Source organism: Parasteatoda tepidariorum, chromosome 5, assembly GCF_043381705.1.
Source record: "Parasteatoda tepidariorum isolate YZ-2023 chromosome 5, CAS_Ptep_4.0, whole genome shotgun sequence".
Taxonomy (NCBI): Eukaryota; Metazoa; Arthropoda; class Arachnida; order Araneae; family Theridiidae; genus Parasteatoda; species Parasteatoda tepidariorum.
The window spans coordinates 45,717,785-45,736,691 of record NC_092208.1 but is presented as its reverse complement, the minus strand read 5'-3'; the positions used below and the strand labels follow the sequence as shown (position 1 = coordinate 45,736,691).

The 18,907-nt window shown below is 26.0% G+C and overlaps 1 protein-coding gene across 3 annotated transcripts; it reads left to right on the top strand.

Moving 5' to 3' along the window:
* The first annotated feature begins 213 nt into the window (after positions 1-213).
* On the top strand, positions 214-18,465 carry LOC107450236 (maternal haploid). Of its 3 annotated transcripts, none has more exons than XM_016065987.3 (11): positions 214-545; positions 1,316-1,411; positions 2,774-2,869; positions 5,186-5,275; positions 7,303-7,478; positions 8,558-8,666; positions 10,905-10,949; positions 11,755-11,829; positions 16,000-16,261; positions 17,362-17,817; positions 18,054-18,465. In XM_016065987.3, exons 1-11 carry the CDS (start codon positions 504-506, stop codon positions 18,302-18,304), a joined length of 1,698 nt encoding a protein of 565 aa, XP_015921473.2. In that variant the 5' UTR covers positions 214-503; the 3' UTR covers positions 18,305-18,465. The 3 variants fall into 3 exon arrangements, with proteins under 3 accessions (XP_015921473.2, XP_042900499.1, XP_015921474.2); XM_043044565.2 differs by having other exon boundaries at positions 440-574; XM_016065988.3 differs by lacking the exons at positions 214-545; positions 1,316-1,411; positions 2,774-2,869; positions 5,186-5,275 and adding an exon at positions 5,531-5,715.
* Positions 18,466-18,907: the final 442 nt, after the last annotated feature.

Genomic DNA, 18,907 nt, shown 5'->3' with positions numbered 1-18,907 from the left:
CGACTTCACATGCAGGTCATCGGGCTACCGAAGCGGGGGTGTCATCCCCTCTGCAGAGGATCAAAATTGTGATGGCATGTCTTCGGATTATCCTCAGAGATGTTTCCCAGACCGTCGCCAATAGACCATTGTGCAGCTCTAGTGCGACGTAAATTAACTATAATAACTGAAATGATAATAATAAAAAATAGTGTTTTAAAAGCGTTTTAAAAGCGCGCAAGTGTGAACTGCATTGATGTGTGATTGATCGCATATCCAAATTTATACAGTGAGAATGCTCCTGAAATTGTTATTTAATTTAATTTTATTTAAATAGTTTATTTTAACGAGAATTAGGTCAGACAGAAATAGGTAACATTAAGCGTAAATGTGATATTTAAAAATAAATTTTCTGTTCATGTAAAACTGTTATTAGTTTTATTTTAATTAATTGGTTAATTAATGAACAGTTTTATCTTAGAAAATTTTGTATGGGATTCGGCTTGCTATGAGTTATTTTACAAATGGACTTGTCCGATGATATAGTGTATTCCTTCCAGGAAGAGGTATTTACTTTTTTAAGAGTAAATTTATGGTATGAGGTTTTTTTATTTTAAGTTTTTTTGTCCTTTCAAATATGGATAAATTTTATCAAAGTAAATAGTAAATCTAAATATGTGTTTTATGGATGAGTATTTTCATTTTTGTTATTTGTGTTAATTAACTATGGGAATAGCTTAAAGTACTGCAGAATTAAAATAATTATTTTCATATTTTTTTTAAATCAGAAATAATCAGCCAATGAATACTTCCTAGAAGAAAGATGTCCGGATCGGTATCTATTCTCAAACCATCTCGAAGTTTTTGCGACATTCTGGTAGTGACCAAAAAAAATCTGGACTGTCTAAACTTTGGAAAAATTGCAAGTGACACTGAAGAATTTTTGTTCAAAATTGCCTCCATTTTGCCTTTGATGACAGTTCTTTTAGATACCACAATTTCAATTATAGAATTGAAATTGTGAGTCATAGAAAATTCATTGTAATTATTTAATAGAATATTACTTGAGAAAAATTTATCCATAAATTACTCTTCCATAACATGATATCTTCATTGAATGCATATTAGAAAACTGGCTGTGCCCGGAAGTAACAGTTAAAGAAAAGACAAAGAAACTTCAATATATGTGCATTGTAACCTTTAACTTGAGTTTTTTTTTTAAACCTGTGCAATTATCAACAAAAAGTCTTAAAATTATTAAAGTATTAAAGTTTTTTTTTTCGCTATGTGAACTGTTTAACTGATTTTATTTTATATTCATTTTTTCTTAATTTAGTCCGAAGCATTCTTCAGTGAAATAGATGATGTTGATTTAGATTGTGCTATTGCCTTATCACTCCAAGAAAATTGTGGAGCAGAAATTAAGAGAGAGGTAATCAAATAATCATTTAAAAACGATAGATTTATTTCTATATTAATAATTAAAATATTTATTGAACTCTGGATTTACTTGACTCATAAATAAAATTTAGATTATAAAACATTGTTTGACTTGCAAGGAAATTAAAAAAAGATTATTGTATTTACAACTAGGTTAAAACTATATATTTTTTGAAATTTTTTATTAAGTTCTTATGCCAAATTACTTTTTTGATCCCAAATTTTTTAATTGAACTTGGTTCTTAATAAATACAGTGAAAGCTCCAGGAAAGACATCTCCTTGTAACGATCTCCTCTAGTCATGACCACTTTTGGGTGGCATGTAGTTTTTCCCATAGACTTTGTGTTGAGGAAAACTTTTTGGAGAGACCATTAAACCTCTCCCAGTTACCCGGCTAGCCTTCGCACCAAATGCGGAGAAAGTTAATGAAGGAAACAGGAAAAAATGTCAGAACAAAAAGTTCTAACAAAATTAATAAGTAGATTAAAATGTATTCAAAATATTTGTGCGAGACTTGTATTTTGAGTGCTTTTTTTGGCAATCTCTGAATGAGATCTACACCCTCATGTTGCAGTCAAAGTGTACTAAAGACAATATTATTAATGATTTGTTTTTAGACTTAAAAGTTAAATTTAAAAAAAAGTCATTTAAAAAAAATAAGCATCTTAAACAAACAAGCTTTAAAGCTAACTAATTTTTATGATGTAAAATTAAATGCAAACTTAAACTAAAAACATAATTGTTAATTCATTTAAAATGGTCCTATCTTTCATATTTGGTAAATTTGTTTTTACACATACCTATATCAGTAGTCATTCATTGATCCGGTTTTCATGGGGCCAACACAAGTGGCATTTCCGCACCAAGAGAATGACACTGACTAAAATTAAAATCGTTTGCGAAAAATCATGTACCTTCCATAATATTTTGAAACCTATAGAGGTCACTCTTGAGAGGTTTCACTGTATTTAATATTTATTTTGTGTGCCAATTTGTATTTCTTTAACCTATGTTGGATAAGTGAATTGTCATTCTTTATGAGTTGTATAAGTCAAGTTATTACAAGAATGCTTGATAGCAGAAAATATTTAAAACAAGACAATATGATATTTATATGATCATATCTGAATAGAATTTAAATTAATTAATACTTTGCCATCTATGAAAAATATCAGCAACTCTCTTTTTAAGCAATTATTTAGAATTCCTTTACTTTAAAAAAAAACATTGCAAAAAAAATTGATTCGGTATGCTTGTATTTTTTTATAGTGAAACAACCTATAAGAATTTATTAAAAAAATTTTTTTTCTTCTAGTTTATCTTAATATTTAAATTTTTTTTTTTATTTTTTAGTCTGATGCATCTTTTAGCAAAAGAAATGATGGTGATCTATATCATGCAACTTCATTATCTCTTCAAGAAAAATGTGCAGTAGAACTAGAAAAACAGGTATAAAAACAATTAAACTCATTTTTAAAAAATTTTTTACATTGAGTAAGGTATTTAGGAAACTTAAGATTTAAAAACTTAAATTGTTTAAACAAATAAAGTGAAGGAAAATTGTAAAGTGTTTTTAGATTGGTAAATAGATTTGATAAGAAAATAATCAATCCCTACATTATATTATTATTGTTTATAATTCAGTTTAGTTGTTTTATTGCATGCAAAAAGATTGTTTATGCATGCATTATTGACACTAATCGATGATTAAGTATTTTTCATATCTATATTTGGGTGTTGATTTCCAAAGTTTTTTTTTTTATTGTCATTTTTTTGAATAAATAGAAACGAAATTTGTATTGGGATATATAGTTTAACTTTTTAATAATAAGATAATAGTTCATTAATTCAATGAATGAATAGTTTATTTTTCTACTAGCTTAGTCATTTTTAGATACGTAATGGGCAATTCCATGAAAAAGGGGAAAAGCATTGGAAAATTCAAATAAGAATAATGTTATCATTTTGGATGTTTTCTGAATTAGAAAGGTTTGAAGTTTGATAATTTATAATTATTTTTTTTGAGAAATTAGTTTTTTAGTGTTGGTAACCCATTGAACATTGGCATTTACTTGTTCTGATTTGGGTAAAGAAGTTGGGTTAGCTTTTGAAAATCAGTTAGTTAACATTATTTTAATTTCAAAATGTTCCAAAGAATAAATATTGTTTATTANATTAATTAATACTTTGCCATCTATGAAAAATATCAGCAACTCTCTTTTTAAGCAATTATTTAGAATTCCTTTACTTTAAAAAAAAACATTGCAAAAAAAATTGATTCAGTATGCTTGTATTTTTTTATAGTGAAACAACCTATAAGAATTTCTATACAATATTTTTTTTTCTTCTAGTTTATCTTAATATTTAAATTTTTATTTTATTTTTTAGTCTGATACATCTTTTAGCAAAAGAAATGATGCTGATCTATATCATGCAACTTCATTATCTCTTCAAGAAAAATGTGCAGTAGAACTAGAGAAACAGGTATAAAAACAATTAAACTCATTTTTAAAAAATTTTTTTTTACATTGAGTAAGGTATTTAGGAAACTTAAGATTTAAACACTTTAATTGTTTAAACAAATAAAGTGAAGGAAGATTGCAAAGTGTTTTTAGATTGGTAAATAGATTTGATAAGAAATGATCAATCCCTACATTATATTATTATTGTTTATAATTCAGTTTAATTGTTTTATTGCATGCAAAAGGATTGTTTATGCATGCATTATTGACACTAATCGATGATTAAGTATTTTTCATATCTTTATTTGGGTGTTGATTTCCAAAGTTTTTATATTTTTTTATTGTCATTTTTTTGAATGAATAGAAACGAAATTTGTATAGGGATATATTGTTTAGCTTTTTAATAATACGATAATAGTTCATTAAACTCATCTTTGCTGAAATTATGGACGAAAATGATCTAGCATTTTTTTCCTACTAGCTTAGTAATTTTTAGATTCGTAATACTGGAATTTAACTTTATCATAGAAGTTTTTTTAAGTGTTTCTTTATTTATAAGAAGTGCTAGATTATGAATGTAAATAAATTATACTTTCTCAGGGTTCATCTGAAATAACTGTAGAGCTGTTCACCCTGTGGCTTTATTTATTTATTTTGTGATGAAAAGAAAAATATTTTTTGCCTCCTGTTAATGATTTTCGGTGTATTTGTTGTACTGTAGTGTAAATAATTAGAATCTCAGGATATATGTTGATAATATTAATGCAACATTAAGAATAGATTAGACCTATGACTTATTTAAGTTTATTCCCTGTCATGCATGCAGACATATCAGCAACAGGATTAGAATCTATTTAATAGTTTGCTTATCAATATCTTATGTTAATCATTATAATGAACATACATAATTTCGTATATAATCTGTTATGCTGTAGTATTGTATTTCTACTGTCCATGGCAGAACAGATGACATGAGGGACCTCTTATTGCTTATCTACATTCAATTTTTGACCTATTTAAACTGAAAGGATAAAACCTTACATGTTGAACCTTTGTAATTACTTTTAAAAAAAAGGATAAATTTTTCTTCTGTATGTATGGTTAAACACCTGTAGCCTCATCTATCTTTTACCCCTATATCATTTTTTAAACTTTCCTGCTCTTCTTAAATTTAAAAAATAATTTAAATATGAATTTATGGCAATAACTTGATCTTAGAATAAAAATGTTACAAATCGTAAAGTATTGTAATGTTTTCCTCTTAAAAATTTATATTTATATATGTATTTCAATATTTTTTTAGTCTGAAGTATTCTTAGACACAATAGATCAAGATTATGATTATGCATTTGCTTTATCACTTCAAGAACTTTCTGAAGATGCAAAAGAAAAAGTAATTAAATTTTATGATTCACTTTCTTTTTTTATATGCCCTTTGTTGCCATTATTGTGTAAGAATTTTAAATTTTTCCTTCAGCTTTTGCTTTATTTATGTGAGCCTTGGAATGGAATATTAATAATTGTATATTTTATTAAGATTCCATTCTAAACATTAAATGGTAAAATATTTTAAATTTTCTTTTCCTTAAATGAAAATGCCAAATGTTGTGTCTATATTTTAAGAGTAAAAGGAAGACATTTCTTTAAATATATGTGTTTTATTTGGTTGATTGCCTATAATGCAGCTAATGAAAAAATAGAATTATTCTATTTTAAAACATGTTTTCGATGCTGTTTATTCAGGGATCGATTCTGAAAGTTTGGTACATAAGCTCATGAGTTGAATGGTGAAATATTTTCAATATTCATTATCTGAAATGAAAATGCTAAATGGTATGTTGTATTTCAAAAGCCAGTTTCTTAAAAATAAAAGGAAGAAAACTCTTGAAATACATGTGTTTAGTTTGTAGATTATCTATAATGCAGCTTATAAGGAAATAGAATTAGATATTCTATTTAACAATTAGTTTTCTATACCCAGATCTTAAAGGCTTAGTACATAATCTTGCAAGTTGATAATGTAATATCTTATGCTACAGAATTCAATTTGATTCATCCTTTTTTTTTCTTTGTATTCTTCTAACTTTAATACTTTAATTTCATTGCTTTTCAATTGCATTTTGATCTACTTAAGTTCCATCGAAAATATATACATATTTTTTGTAACTGATTTTCTTTTTTCTTTCCAATTTCTTGTTTAAGATTGAAATTACAAAAATCATGTCAAGTATATCACCTATAGATTCTGTTTTTTTTAAAAAATTAATTTGCAAAATAAATCTATTTTTTAAGGCATTAAATTAACTAACATCATTTATAACTTAATGTGAATAAAATCATTCTGGAAATTTAAATTACTCTTTTCCTGCACAAAAGATATTTATTATTCAACTAGCTTATTTGGAGAAGTAATAAACAAAAATATGTTAAACTGCTAGTTTTCTGTAATTACTTTTTAGAAGTAATTAACAAATATTTATTAAATTGTTTAAATTTATTAAATTTTTCTTATGCCATGCAATAAAGACTTGGAAAAATATGCTAACATGAGTAAGTTTGTGGGTCTTTATTGCATACTTCTTTTCATAATTTCTTCTGAAGTTCAACTTCCTGAATACTAGCTTTTCAGTACTAGGCTGCAGAATTAGCTTAAAATTTTTGGATTTAAAAAATTCTGATTTTCTAATTTAAAATAATCTAGTTAAATACTTTTTTGAATTATTAGGTCTATAAATCTAAGTAATAGAATCTTGATATAAAATACTTTATTGTCTAATCTTGTGAGATTATATTCTATTGTGTAATTTTTAGAGGAAATATATTATTGTCTAATTTTTAGAGGAAATAGTTCATATTAAAAGATGTATTGAAATTTAATTAGCATACAAAGGGAAACACCTTTAGAATATAGTGAAAGTTAGTGTTTCATTTTAACCCTCTAAGGGTTTAGCCTTTTCACAGAAATTTCCGCGCTACACGCTATTTTTCCATTTAACAGAGATTGTGCTTTGGAAAAAATCCGGATTTCCAGATTTTTCGCTAACCGTTATCCGGAAGTTTCCGGAAAGCCAATAACATTTATGCATGAAAATTCTTGTATATTTTATTTATATCCATGTATATTATTTATATCTATATATATTATTTATATCTATATATATTATTTATAACTAGAATTTATACTTGGCATAATTTTTTGAAATGCATCATTAATGATTTTACTCAGACGACTATGGACTAACGCTTAACACAGAGGGTTAAATAACTTTTCTGTAGTTCACGATTTCTTAGGAGTTTTATATTTGTTATGTTCAATATTTTGCATCAAATTTAATAGAACAAAAAATTTTTTTAATAAATTTAACAAATAATTTACCTATGTTCTTATAGTGTATTTCATTAAATAGTTTAAATTTTTAGCCATTTCCAGTCTCTTTGCCTAAGTCCGCCCACAAGTCTATTGGTATTGTTGATGAGCAATGGGAAGTACTCGATCCTAATCCGGACATACATGCTTTGTTTCTTCAGTATAATGTTCAGTTTTTTTATGGTAAACTAGATGGTGTCGAAGTGAAATGGAGTCCTAGAATGACACTGTAAGTAATTTTGAATTATATATATATATTGATTGACAGAGTGTTAAAGATATAAATCAAATAAGTAACTGTAATCAACAATTCAAATTACAATTTTAATCATTTTTTTTAAATCATTGATTTAAGTCATTTAAATAAACAAAAATTAAGCTTATATGTTAGGTTTTTAAATAGATTTTGTGTACTCAGAGCAAAAAACTGAATCTTTCTAGAATAAAATTAAATAATTAAAAGGTTTTTTACAAGCTTCATTGCATATATTTATTGTTAACAACAAACGAAAAGATTGCTAACTTTTTTAATGAAATATGAAAAAAATTTATTGAAATATGCAGATATGTGCATTTTCTGATTTTATATTGAAATTTATGTTTAGTACTAAAAGACATTTGTGTAAAAGGTAGTATTTTTTTTACCTTGTCAGTCGATTCTGAAATCATATATTTTCAAAGTTATTGATTCTACTTATTTAGTAATGTATTTTTTGGTCTTATATCACTAATCATTTTCTTATGATTTTTGTTTACTTTTTTCATAAGGTTTAGCTAAATTCATGTAGGTAGGGCATGCATGTGAGCAATGATTTGATTTTTTTTCATTTCTTCTTCAAGTTAGTCAATTATATTTCATAATTATATAAATATAAACTATAATCTGTAGCAATTATAGTTCCTAAAATAATATAAAAATGATTTTAAGCGGTTCAATTCTAATTCAATAGAATATTATCTATTTACTAGTTCAAAATATCAATTTTAAATATTTTTTCCTTAAAAACTATGTTTTCCAAGAAATTTTTTTTTTTCTCTAAAATCTTTAATAGCCACTCATTGATCAAAAATGACCTCAATGTACAGTACAATTGGATGACTAGCATTTTCAAAACAATCTTTATTTTATTTTTATTTTTTAAATCTTATTGGTAATTCACATACTGATTGTGATTTATATACTTACGAACATTAAAAAAAGTTCCCCTTCTATAAGAATTGTCTGCTTGCTTCAAAAAATTCACATAATATCTGTTTGGCTGACTTATAGTAAATTGTGTTTATAGATTTATTTCTATTTTTTCGCAGGTGTGCAGGAGTTTGTTCCTATGAGGGAAGGGGAGGACTGTGTTCAGTGCGTCTCAGTTTGCCATTACTAAAGCTTCGTCCTAGACGTGATCTGGTGGAAACCCTTTTGGTAATCTTCCAGAATAATTTTTTTTTTTTAAGATTACATATTTAAATAGTTTTTTTTATCAATAATTATTAAAATCAGAAATTTTTTGTAACTCTTCTATGCAATACTTGAAATTTATCAGCACAATTTTTGAAATCTATCAATTTTAAACTGTATGAACTTGCATTGACTTGAGAAAAATACTTTGTGTTTGTCAGGGTTGTACAAATCTAAAACTTTCTGCATGTTCAGATATTGGATTGAGTGCTTTCTACAACACAGTGCAACATCATGTTTAGGAATTAAAATTTCATTATACAGTAAGGAACCAATTATCCGGAACTATCGGGACCATCGCTATTCCGGGTAACTGATTTTTTCGATTTTCTGAATCGCTACAAAAAGCTGTTTTTTTATTGTTGAACCCAACTAAAAAAAAATTGGAAATAATCTTGAAAAGAAGAAAGAACGACGAAGTAATACGCTAATGATTATTTCCAAAATGATGGTAAGGTGAACATCTTTCAAAAAAGAAAGAAAAATCATAAAATCTTTTGAGAAAAAAAAAAATTTTTTTTTAAGCGGCGGGAAAATTTATCGAATTTTGTTCAGGTTTTTTGGTTTTCCGGTTTTCTGATTTCCGGATAACGGGTTCTGTACTGTATATAAATATTATTGTTACCACATAGCGCTATTTACATTAATACTGTAACCCTATTAAAATTGAATTGAGAATGAATTAAAATAATACTGATACTAAGGAAAAGCTGTTAATCCTTCACAGGAAAAAATGATTTCTTATGGATCAGTTTAATAACAGATTTATGAACAGTTCAATCTTTAAAATTGTTATCTCTTTGCACAAAATGCAAGTCACTCTACTTGAAAATATTGAGTAATTTGCTTCAGAACCAATGATTGGAGTTGTTTTCTTCAAAAGTAAAATAGAATTTCTTTAAATTTTTTTATTAGGACTTGAAAAATTTGTTATAAAGCAATTAAGACGTACTGCACATAGTGTTTAGGTATGCATCTACGTAATAGTTTAGTCTTTATTACATAGAATTTTTAAATTTATGTTTACTTTCTGTTTTGATATTCTGTTATACTGATAAACCAGCGATTACGTGAAAAGGTAAGTATTTGTTTCAACGGTGGAAACAGACCAGTCGATTAGAGGACAGAAGGTATGTGCTTTAAGATTGCATTGAAGTTATGGCCTTAATTTAATTAAGCTTCGTTTTAAGCATCATAAACAGAATTAGAAAACTGATTTTATATATATTTGTTGGCAGTCTTAAAGAATCATAGCTTGCTTATTAGCTGTATTAATTTAAGTTATGGTTTTTGGAAATTTCTTTTTCTTTTAAAAAATGCGTTTAGTGTAAATATTTTTGCATATAAACTATTCTCAGTGCTTAAATATTTTTTGCTTGCTTAGATTTGTTATAGAAGTTATTTGTTATATTTTTTTGAGATATTAATTTTGAATTTTTTGATAAAGCTCTTGAACTATTCCATCATTCATATGTATTTATTTTTTTAAATCTTTTCTAATGCTAGTTCAAAAGCTAGGATTACTTTTGCTACTTTATTTTCACATACGATCACTTAAAAGTTTCACTTAATATAGTTACGTGTCTTTTTAAATTTGTTATGTTTTACACATTCATTTTAAATGGTTTATTTAGAATTCAGTGATTATCTCTTGAAATTTTCTTTTTTGATTGTGCAATATAGTTTTGCAAATTTTGCAAGTGCAGCACACAATATATTTCTTCAGTGTGCAATATATTTTTTACAGATCCTTAATTTTATAAATAATAATGAAAAAATAAAAAGGTTAAGTAATATTTGTAATTTTTTTAAAAAAATATTATTTATTGTTCTTAAATTTCTTTTCTGCTTTCTTTTATTATTTTTTTAAAAAATTTATTCCACTGAAACCTGTTAATTGGTCCAATATATTCCAACACCAATTTGGTTGAACAAAAAAAGCTTGATTACTTCTGTGTGCATTGGTTGTATCCCTAAGTTTATTAAACTGTTATCCTGTAGAAGTCAACTTTAACAAGCTTAGTTTTTAATCTTATTATTGTGAATTAAAACTGTTTTGTTACACTTTTTTTGAAAAAGAGATGACTGAAATATGTTCCTAAGTCTCCTGCATAATTTTGATGAAAAAAGTCAGCAAATTTGCTTGATACAAAATTTAAATTATTCAAATAAATTTATTTATTATTATTTATTTATTTGCAGCATGAAATGATCCATGCATATCTGTTTGTAACAGCTAATAATAAGGTAAGCATATTTTTCTTTTGGCTCTTAAATCTCCTCTTTTGCTCTTATAATGTAGAAGAACTTAGACTATTAAACATATTTTAATTAACTCTTTTTGCATAAAATTAAACAAGAAATTTTTATTGTCATGAAACTATTTATCTAATTTCAATCAAAATGTAGTTTTTTTTTTAAATTTAAAATTAAATTATTTAAAAGTATGCACAAATGTTTTTAATTCAAATTAATTTTGTTCAGTAATAGAATAAATAATAATTGATTATTAAAATTTATTCTTAGCATGGAATCACACTTTTTTAAGCAAATTAAAAATCAATGATAAAAGTTAAAGGTATTGTTATTTTTATTATAATTAATAAGAACATGGTTTTCAAATTGCAACCACCCATTTAATTTTCTTAGAGCCTGAAATTTGAATCGGTTGAAAATCGGTATATTTACCCTGTGAAAGTAAATTTATAAAAATGATGACCTGCAATGACTTATTAGCATATTTGAGAAGTACCTTTCGAAACATTATGAATTTTTTTCAAACATAATTGAAAATCTAAAGATTGAATCAAGGATTTTTTTTTTGGGGGGGGGGTAATCAGTTTCTTTAATTTGCTGAATGCATATAGAAAATCATTCTAACGTGTTTGAAATTATTAATAAACTTACAGAATTATTTTCAACTCTATTTGTAAGGGTTTTGACCATAAGAACATTTTAAAAATATTTTGAAGAATTACAGTATTTTTAGTTGTAAATTTTTTTAAAATGGCTTTGCGTTCTTTATTATTTATTTATCTTTTTATATTTGTAGGATCATAATGCCCATGGGCCAGAGTTTTTGAAACACATGCATAGAATAAATAAGGAAACTGGTACTTGTATTAGTGTAAATATTGCTTATATGTCATTGTTATAATAATTTTGCTTTCTGAACTTATATTTAAATACAAATTCCTTCAAAATGATATATTATTAAGTATTTTTTAACAATATTTATTTTATTGTAATAGTTTATAAAGTAACATTTCATTTTTTTACGTATTCATGTTATTTTCTTCTTTTTATATTTTTTGAAACAGTCTTTAAGATTAATTTCTCGTTTTTGAAGTTGTCCAGGAATTCCAGACGAATATACAAAATTGAAAATGCGAGTATTTCAAGTAAATTTGTACAGCTGTACTAGTTTATATATATATATATATGTATGTTACGCTTTGATAGCATAAACATTGTAGATTCATAGTGTGGCTGGTGCTTATTGAAAAAGATACAGGAACATGGAGAAATAATACAATTATTTTAAAGTAAGGGCCGAAGCCCCAAAAATGAGAACTCTATATACTGGTGGATAGATAGAGAAGAGCCAATTGACCTTGGAACAAGGGTTTTTATAACTTTCTGGACAATATATTTAAATATTAATAGGTCTTCGTAACGTGGGACTGATCAATTTCCCAAACTACTAAAGATGCATCATCACATTTTCTGAGATAATTAGATCAATATTATTATTTTCTTTGTGGGAAAGGTTTTAAACGATTGCGCATTAAATAAGTGGTCTGTTTATGGATTATATTTAATATATAATTATTTTAACATTACATAATATTATTGATCTAATTATCTCAGAAAATGTGATGACGTGTCTTTAGTAGCTTGAGAAATTGATCAGTCCCACGTTACTAAGACCTATTAATATTTAAATATATTGTCCAGAAAGATATAAAAACCCTCGTTCCAAGGTCAATTGGCATTAAAGAAATGGTCTATTTATGGATTATATTTAATATATAATTATTTTAACATTACATAATATTATTGATCTAATTATCTCAGAAAATGTGATGATGTCTCTTTAGTAGCTTGAGAAATTGATCAGTCCCACGTTACTAAGACCTATTAATATTTAAATATATTGTCCAGAAAGATATAAAAACCCTCGTTCCAAGGTCAATTGGCTCTTCTCTATCTATCCGCCAGTATGTAGAGTTCTCATTTTTGGGGCTCCTGCCTTTACTTTAATAAAATTATATGATTCCTGCATCTTTTCCTGTATCTTTTTCACTAAACACCGGCCACACTACAAACTTACAATGTTTATGCTCTCAAAGCATAACAAAAAGATGTGTCTTTAGTAGCTTGGGATATATATATATATATATACTACTGTAATGAAAATTTTTTTTTCATTAGGTTTCATTCACATTTGATTGTTGAATAATGGTGAATCACTTTTAACAATTTGGATTACAAGAAAATAGTCTCTTTGAAATAAAAAGAATTTTTTCTCTAATTGAATTCACTAATACCAAAATTTTATCTTCCCATTTCTGATAATAATGCAACTTTATTAATAATTTCAAAACATTTAAAATTTAAGGGCCATCCTTTAATCATGCAGATTGTTGCAGGTAACTTTGCTGAATTTATTATTTTTAAATTGTGAGTGAGTTATTTTTCAGAAGAAGTCTATAACTTCATAATCACAGAATTATAATATTACAAATTGGAGTAATAATTAGGAAATCAATAATTGTACAAAATTGCTTTTGGCATCATTGTTGAGTGTGTTCTTTGAAAATGTTTGTGAGTGATTTTTTGAAAAACTTAAAAATTTCCCTAATGCGAAAATCATTAAAATTACTAGTTGAGGGATTCTTCACACACATACTATTTTCAGCAAATGCAAAACAAATTTTGTTATATTGTCTTTGTTTTTAATTCTAAAAATGGAAAACATTAAAATTTATGTAATTTTGGAAGTTTATGAGGATCTTTTTTTTATTCATTAGATTTTTATTATTCAAGTAAAATTGCAATAATTTTGGAATTTTCAAATGTGAATTTTGGTACACAATTGAGCTTTTATTTGGAAATTAGTAATATTGATTATTTGATTAGATAGGTATTGAACCCAAGTTTATAACATTTAAGTTTTTAGTATGAGAAATCATTTGTTAGTATTTTTTTAGATTGATATGTCTTTATAAAAACTAAAACTAATCGAAATCCAAAGTTTTAGTATGAAGAATCTTTTAACTAATTGGCTTTTTTTAGTTTTGATAATTTCTAAATTATTAATTAAAAAATTATAAGTGATGTAGCCAACTTGAATAGTTTTTAATTTGAAATAAGTTTTTTTTCGTTAACTCAATTCACAATCTTTATTAATCCATTATACAGACTTGCCAACTTTCCAGATTTCGAGCCTTTTGACTTTTATACTACATTTCGTCATTTTGTCTTTTTTTTTAATTATTATTATTATTTATTTTTGATGTGAAACACAATTTGAGTTTTCCCACACATTTGCATGACCTGTTTATGTTTGTGTGTTTAAAGAAAAAAACAGGTGGTAAAATCTAGTCTGATTGGTTCAATTTTCAGACACAAAAGTAAGTAGATGCTGTGAGAATAATTCCTTAGCAGTGTGAATCATTCTCAACTGTGAGAATCATTCTTGAAAGAGGAAATATTTATAGATCATGAGCGTCAGGAAGTAAAGTGATTTCCTTCTTAGTTTCTGTAAACAAGCATATTGTGTGCAGTTTGGATAATTAAATATGGCAAAAATATATATATATATTTAACTAGAAGAAATATTTAACTTCTTTAATCTCTTATATTTAGAAGAATTTCCATGTATAATATGTTTCAAAAACAGAATTAACTATGCATTTGGCACTTATTGTTTGAATTTTTTAATCCTACAGAAAAAGGGACGTAACCAATTATTTGAAGCAACAAAAACCTATTGATCTGAAAGAGAAAAATTGTTAAAAACGAAACTATTATATTTTCTATAAAGTTATAGCAGTGACGTTCTCCAATTTTCTAACTTAATATGTGTGCCAATGTTAAAATGTTTTTTACTGGTAAATAAAAGTAACTTACTAATTTTCATTTTTTTTTTTTAATTTTTGAATTTAACTTTATTTCTGTATGTTTTTTTCATTATTAAGTAATTTGTGTTACTTTCTTCCTCGCTCCTTTCTGAACATGCATGAAAAAGTTTTGTACTTTTTCATTTTTCTCTGGTAGGCGCATCTGATTATATTAAATAATAATAATGTTTTTAACTGAAAAGCTGAAAATTCAAAATACTCCAAGTACCATGGCTTAAAGTTATTTTATCTGTAATTTTTTTTTCAGTTTGTAGTTGTGTTTATTGCATTGTAAACAATTAAATTACTTAACATATTTTTCACATATTTAGAATTGGAAATGTCTTTTATCTAATGAGTTTGGTTACGGTTTAGCATTTTATTAATGAACCACTCTAGAACAAATTTTGTTCCTAATTTACACTTTTTTGCTGTTATCTTGTGTCTTTTCAATCATAAATTCTTAAATTGTATTTGATAATAAGAAAAATATTAAAGTCTTAGTTTGTGAAAATTTTTATCTAAGCCTGAAAAATTCAATTCTGCATTTATTCCTTTAAAAAAACAACAAAGAAAAAGCAAACAAAAAAACTTGTACCCGTGTTCCAAGTGTGAACTTGTGGTCACTCTAGGTACATCAATGTTATAATCCAATTCCTGGTTGACTCTTCTCAACATGGTTCTATCAACCGTATTGTGACCACAAGTGATCCTTTCATGTTCTGGAAAATCATGCAGCAAAAGGGTAAGAAAAAGTCTTGTATGTAGCCCAACAAAAATAAATAAATAAATGAAATAAAATTTATTTACAAGAAAATGAATGTCTGGTTAGCATGGGGGCCATGGCAAGATAGGTATATTATCTTCAGAAATTCAGTAACAATGCTGTACCATCCCCACGGAGAATTCTAACCTTCTAATAGCATTTTGTTTGCCTTCCTGCACAATATGATTCATTTACTGCTTATAGTCAAATATAAGTCTCCACCTATTGCCAACTGCTGTTATAAAAAACTTGAATTGTGTCTGTATTTCGAGCAAGACTCGCTTTTGCTTTATTCAGCTTAGTTTTTTTACTGCAGGTTTCTGAAATCCTGGAGGGAATAATTATGAATAGCTGTGTATTTTAGGTTACATATTTAAATTTCTGATAAACTTTTTTTAAATTCTAGGTTTATCATAGTTTTCACGATGAAGTTGATTTGTATAGAAAGCACATATGGAGGTGCAATGGTTCTTGCCAGAAGAAATCTCCATATTATGGTTATGTTAAAAGAGCTGTTAATCGAGCTCCTGGTCCTAATGATGTCTGGTGGGCTCAGCATCAATCTTCTTGTGGTGGGACATTTACAAAATGTGGTGAACCTGAAGGTTATAAGAAGAAATCAACAAAAATAAGCCAAAATGACTCTGTAAAACGAAAACCTTTCAAAAGTATATTTTGCGCAATTTATTTCTTTGTTTTCAAATTTGCTAATATCGTTTTTTTTATTTGCATGTTTTACATTTTTTATAAGGCTAAGTTTTCTTTATTTCACTCTTCATGTATTTTTAATTTTTTTTATTGTCTGTATCAACATGGAAGGAATGTTTTAATTTTTGTAGCTTCGTTAGGCATTGATTTGTTCCAGGCATATACATCATTGTTAGAGTGCGGAACTATGCTATTGAGTAGAATTTTTTTAAATAGTATTAATTTCATAATTTTTCCTTAATTTTTTTCTTCTTATTTAATTTATTTGAATATGAGTTTTTAATGTTTTGTTAAACTCTTTTCCATTTTAACTCAAATCTGAACATAAAGAAAATTATCAGTTATTTTCAATTTGAATTAACAAAAATGCATATTATTATTAGGAAAAATATATTTGAAATATAAAGTTGAACGGTGTTAATGAGGCTGTTTATGAGGAAATAAAACTCATCATAATTATAAAATTGATTTACTTTTTATAGCCAAGCAAACATCTAGATGCTAGTTTTAGCAAACCCACCACAGCATAAAAATTTTTTTTTCTTTTGCTTGCCTGTTTAAAAAATTTGTAATTTCCATTTTTGTTTTTAAACCTAATTAGTCATCAGAATTTATGTAGGTAAATCTTGTTAATTCATTTCAATATAAATTTAGCTCATGATGTATTGCACTATTCTTTGTGTCGCAATGTGATTGAACTCAAAAATTCTGTTGCAAAATTTAATCAGCAAGTCTTAACAGTGTGTATTTAGTTAAATATCCTTTTAATTAAATGGATTTAGAACTATTAAAAAAGTGCATACAAATTCAAATACATTTTGATCATGTGGCTGTTATGGTAGAACTTTAAAAGAATTAACTTATATGTTGTCTCAATTAATAAACTTCCTTCCAAAAAATGTTCTTTCAATTTATTATTACTTTTTATTGTCTTTTTTAATATCTTATGCTTGGTGAAATTAATAGATTGAATTTATCAAAAAAATTGTTTTAATTATTATTTTTCAAATAAAAGAGCATATAACTTCCAAATGTATTGACTTATTAATTAATTTTATAGATGCTGATAATCAACTGACAAATATCAAGAAATTTCTGAAAAATCCATCATCATCAACAGCAGTTTCTAAAAATGTATCAAATTTTATAAAAAATCGTATTGAATCTTCTCAAGGAAAAGAGGAGAACAATTTGACGGGACGTAACAAATCATTAAACACTCTACATGGAAATTCTGTGCCTGTTTTATGTTCTAATGAATCAAAGAATGTTGCAGTTTTTACTGGAAATGGTTTTTTGCTTGGTTCTTCTTCTGGTGCAGTACCTAAAAGTTTCCTAGCTAACTTACGTCGTGAAATAGCCTCTTCTTCAAGTGCTGCTCCTAAAACGATTTCTGTTCAAAGTGAAATAGCTTCTTCTGGTCGAAAGACTTTTACACAGTCAAGTAAGAATACAGTAAAAGAATCTTGTGTTTTGGGTGTTATCGACTCTACGCAGAATAATTTTGAATATAAAGGTATTATTTATTTTTTGTATAAATTATATGAAATAAAAATCATATCCCTTAATTAAAAAATTGTATTAAGTCATATTATTTACAATATCCTAGCTAAATTTTTTTTTAAAGCTAAGGGGAGCATTGTTAAAATCATTTGTTGTTAACATTTCTTTGTTGTTTTTTATTTATTAATTGATTTTTTTTCAAATTTTATCTACTGTAGTAAAGTAATTATTATATCAATTTTTTTCCAGCTAAGCCTGTAAATAAACATGGGTCTCAGAAAATCACTCTTAACACGTCCAAGAAACCAAGTTTTATTCAAAGCTCCATAGATAAGTTTGTAACTTCACCTTCAAGGCCATTAATGGGAAATAATAATATGAATGATGCAACTAAAGACAGTAATTCAAATACGACACCAAAGGTCAAATGTCCTGTTTGTTTTAAACCTTTCACAAGTTTTGAAATCAATGCTCACTTAGATTCTTGTCTCACATTATGAGGCTAAATTTGCAATAATTTTTGTTTTTGCATTGTATACACATTTGTTTTACATTGTATATTATGTATTTTGCATAATATACTTTATGACTGAATTTCAATGTAAAAATTTGTATATTTTTAGGATTTTATCTCTTGTAAATAAATTATTTTGCCTATGAATTTGAGTAAAGTGTTATTAAATTATATATTTAAGGCAAATTATATGTATATACTTTTAAAATTATTTCTAATAATTTCTTAAACTATTACATTTTAGTGATTTGTTAAGATTTAATTACTCTTGTGTAATGTTATTTGACTTAAATTTTAAAGAGGATTTTTAGTTCATATTATATTAATAATTAAAAAATTCTCATTAATTGGTATTGTCTCTCATATATATGGTAAAACATGTATGAAAATTAAGGTGTTATAAGCTCATAAAGGCATTTTTTTTCTTGCAAATTCTGTACATTAAATGCTGTAATGTAAATAAAGTATGAAAATTAGTAATTTAAATATCAGTTTTTAATTTAGAATTTTATTTTTAATGTTACTAATTTGTTTGTATGAATACAACCAATGGTAGCTCTTTCCAAATAACAACTATTCAACTAGGTTT

Bases quoted from the DNA above. Each gene is read 5' to 3' on its own strand.
- LOC107450236 (XM_016065987.3), top strand. From the start codon at position 504: ATGGACTTGTCCGATGATATAGTGTATTCCTTCCAGGAAGAG. The intron at 5,276-7,302 runs GTAATTAAATTT...TTAAATTTTTAG, and splicing joins CTGAAGATGCAAAAGAAAAA to CCATTTCCAGTCTCTTTGCC. The intron at 8,667-10,904 runs GTAATCTTCCAG...ATTTATTTGCAG, and splicing joins ATCTGGTGGAAACCCTTTTG to CATGAAATGATCCATGCATA.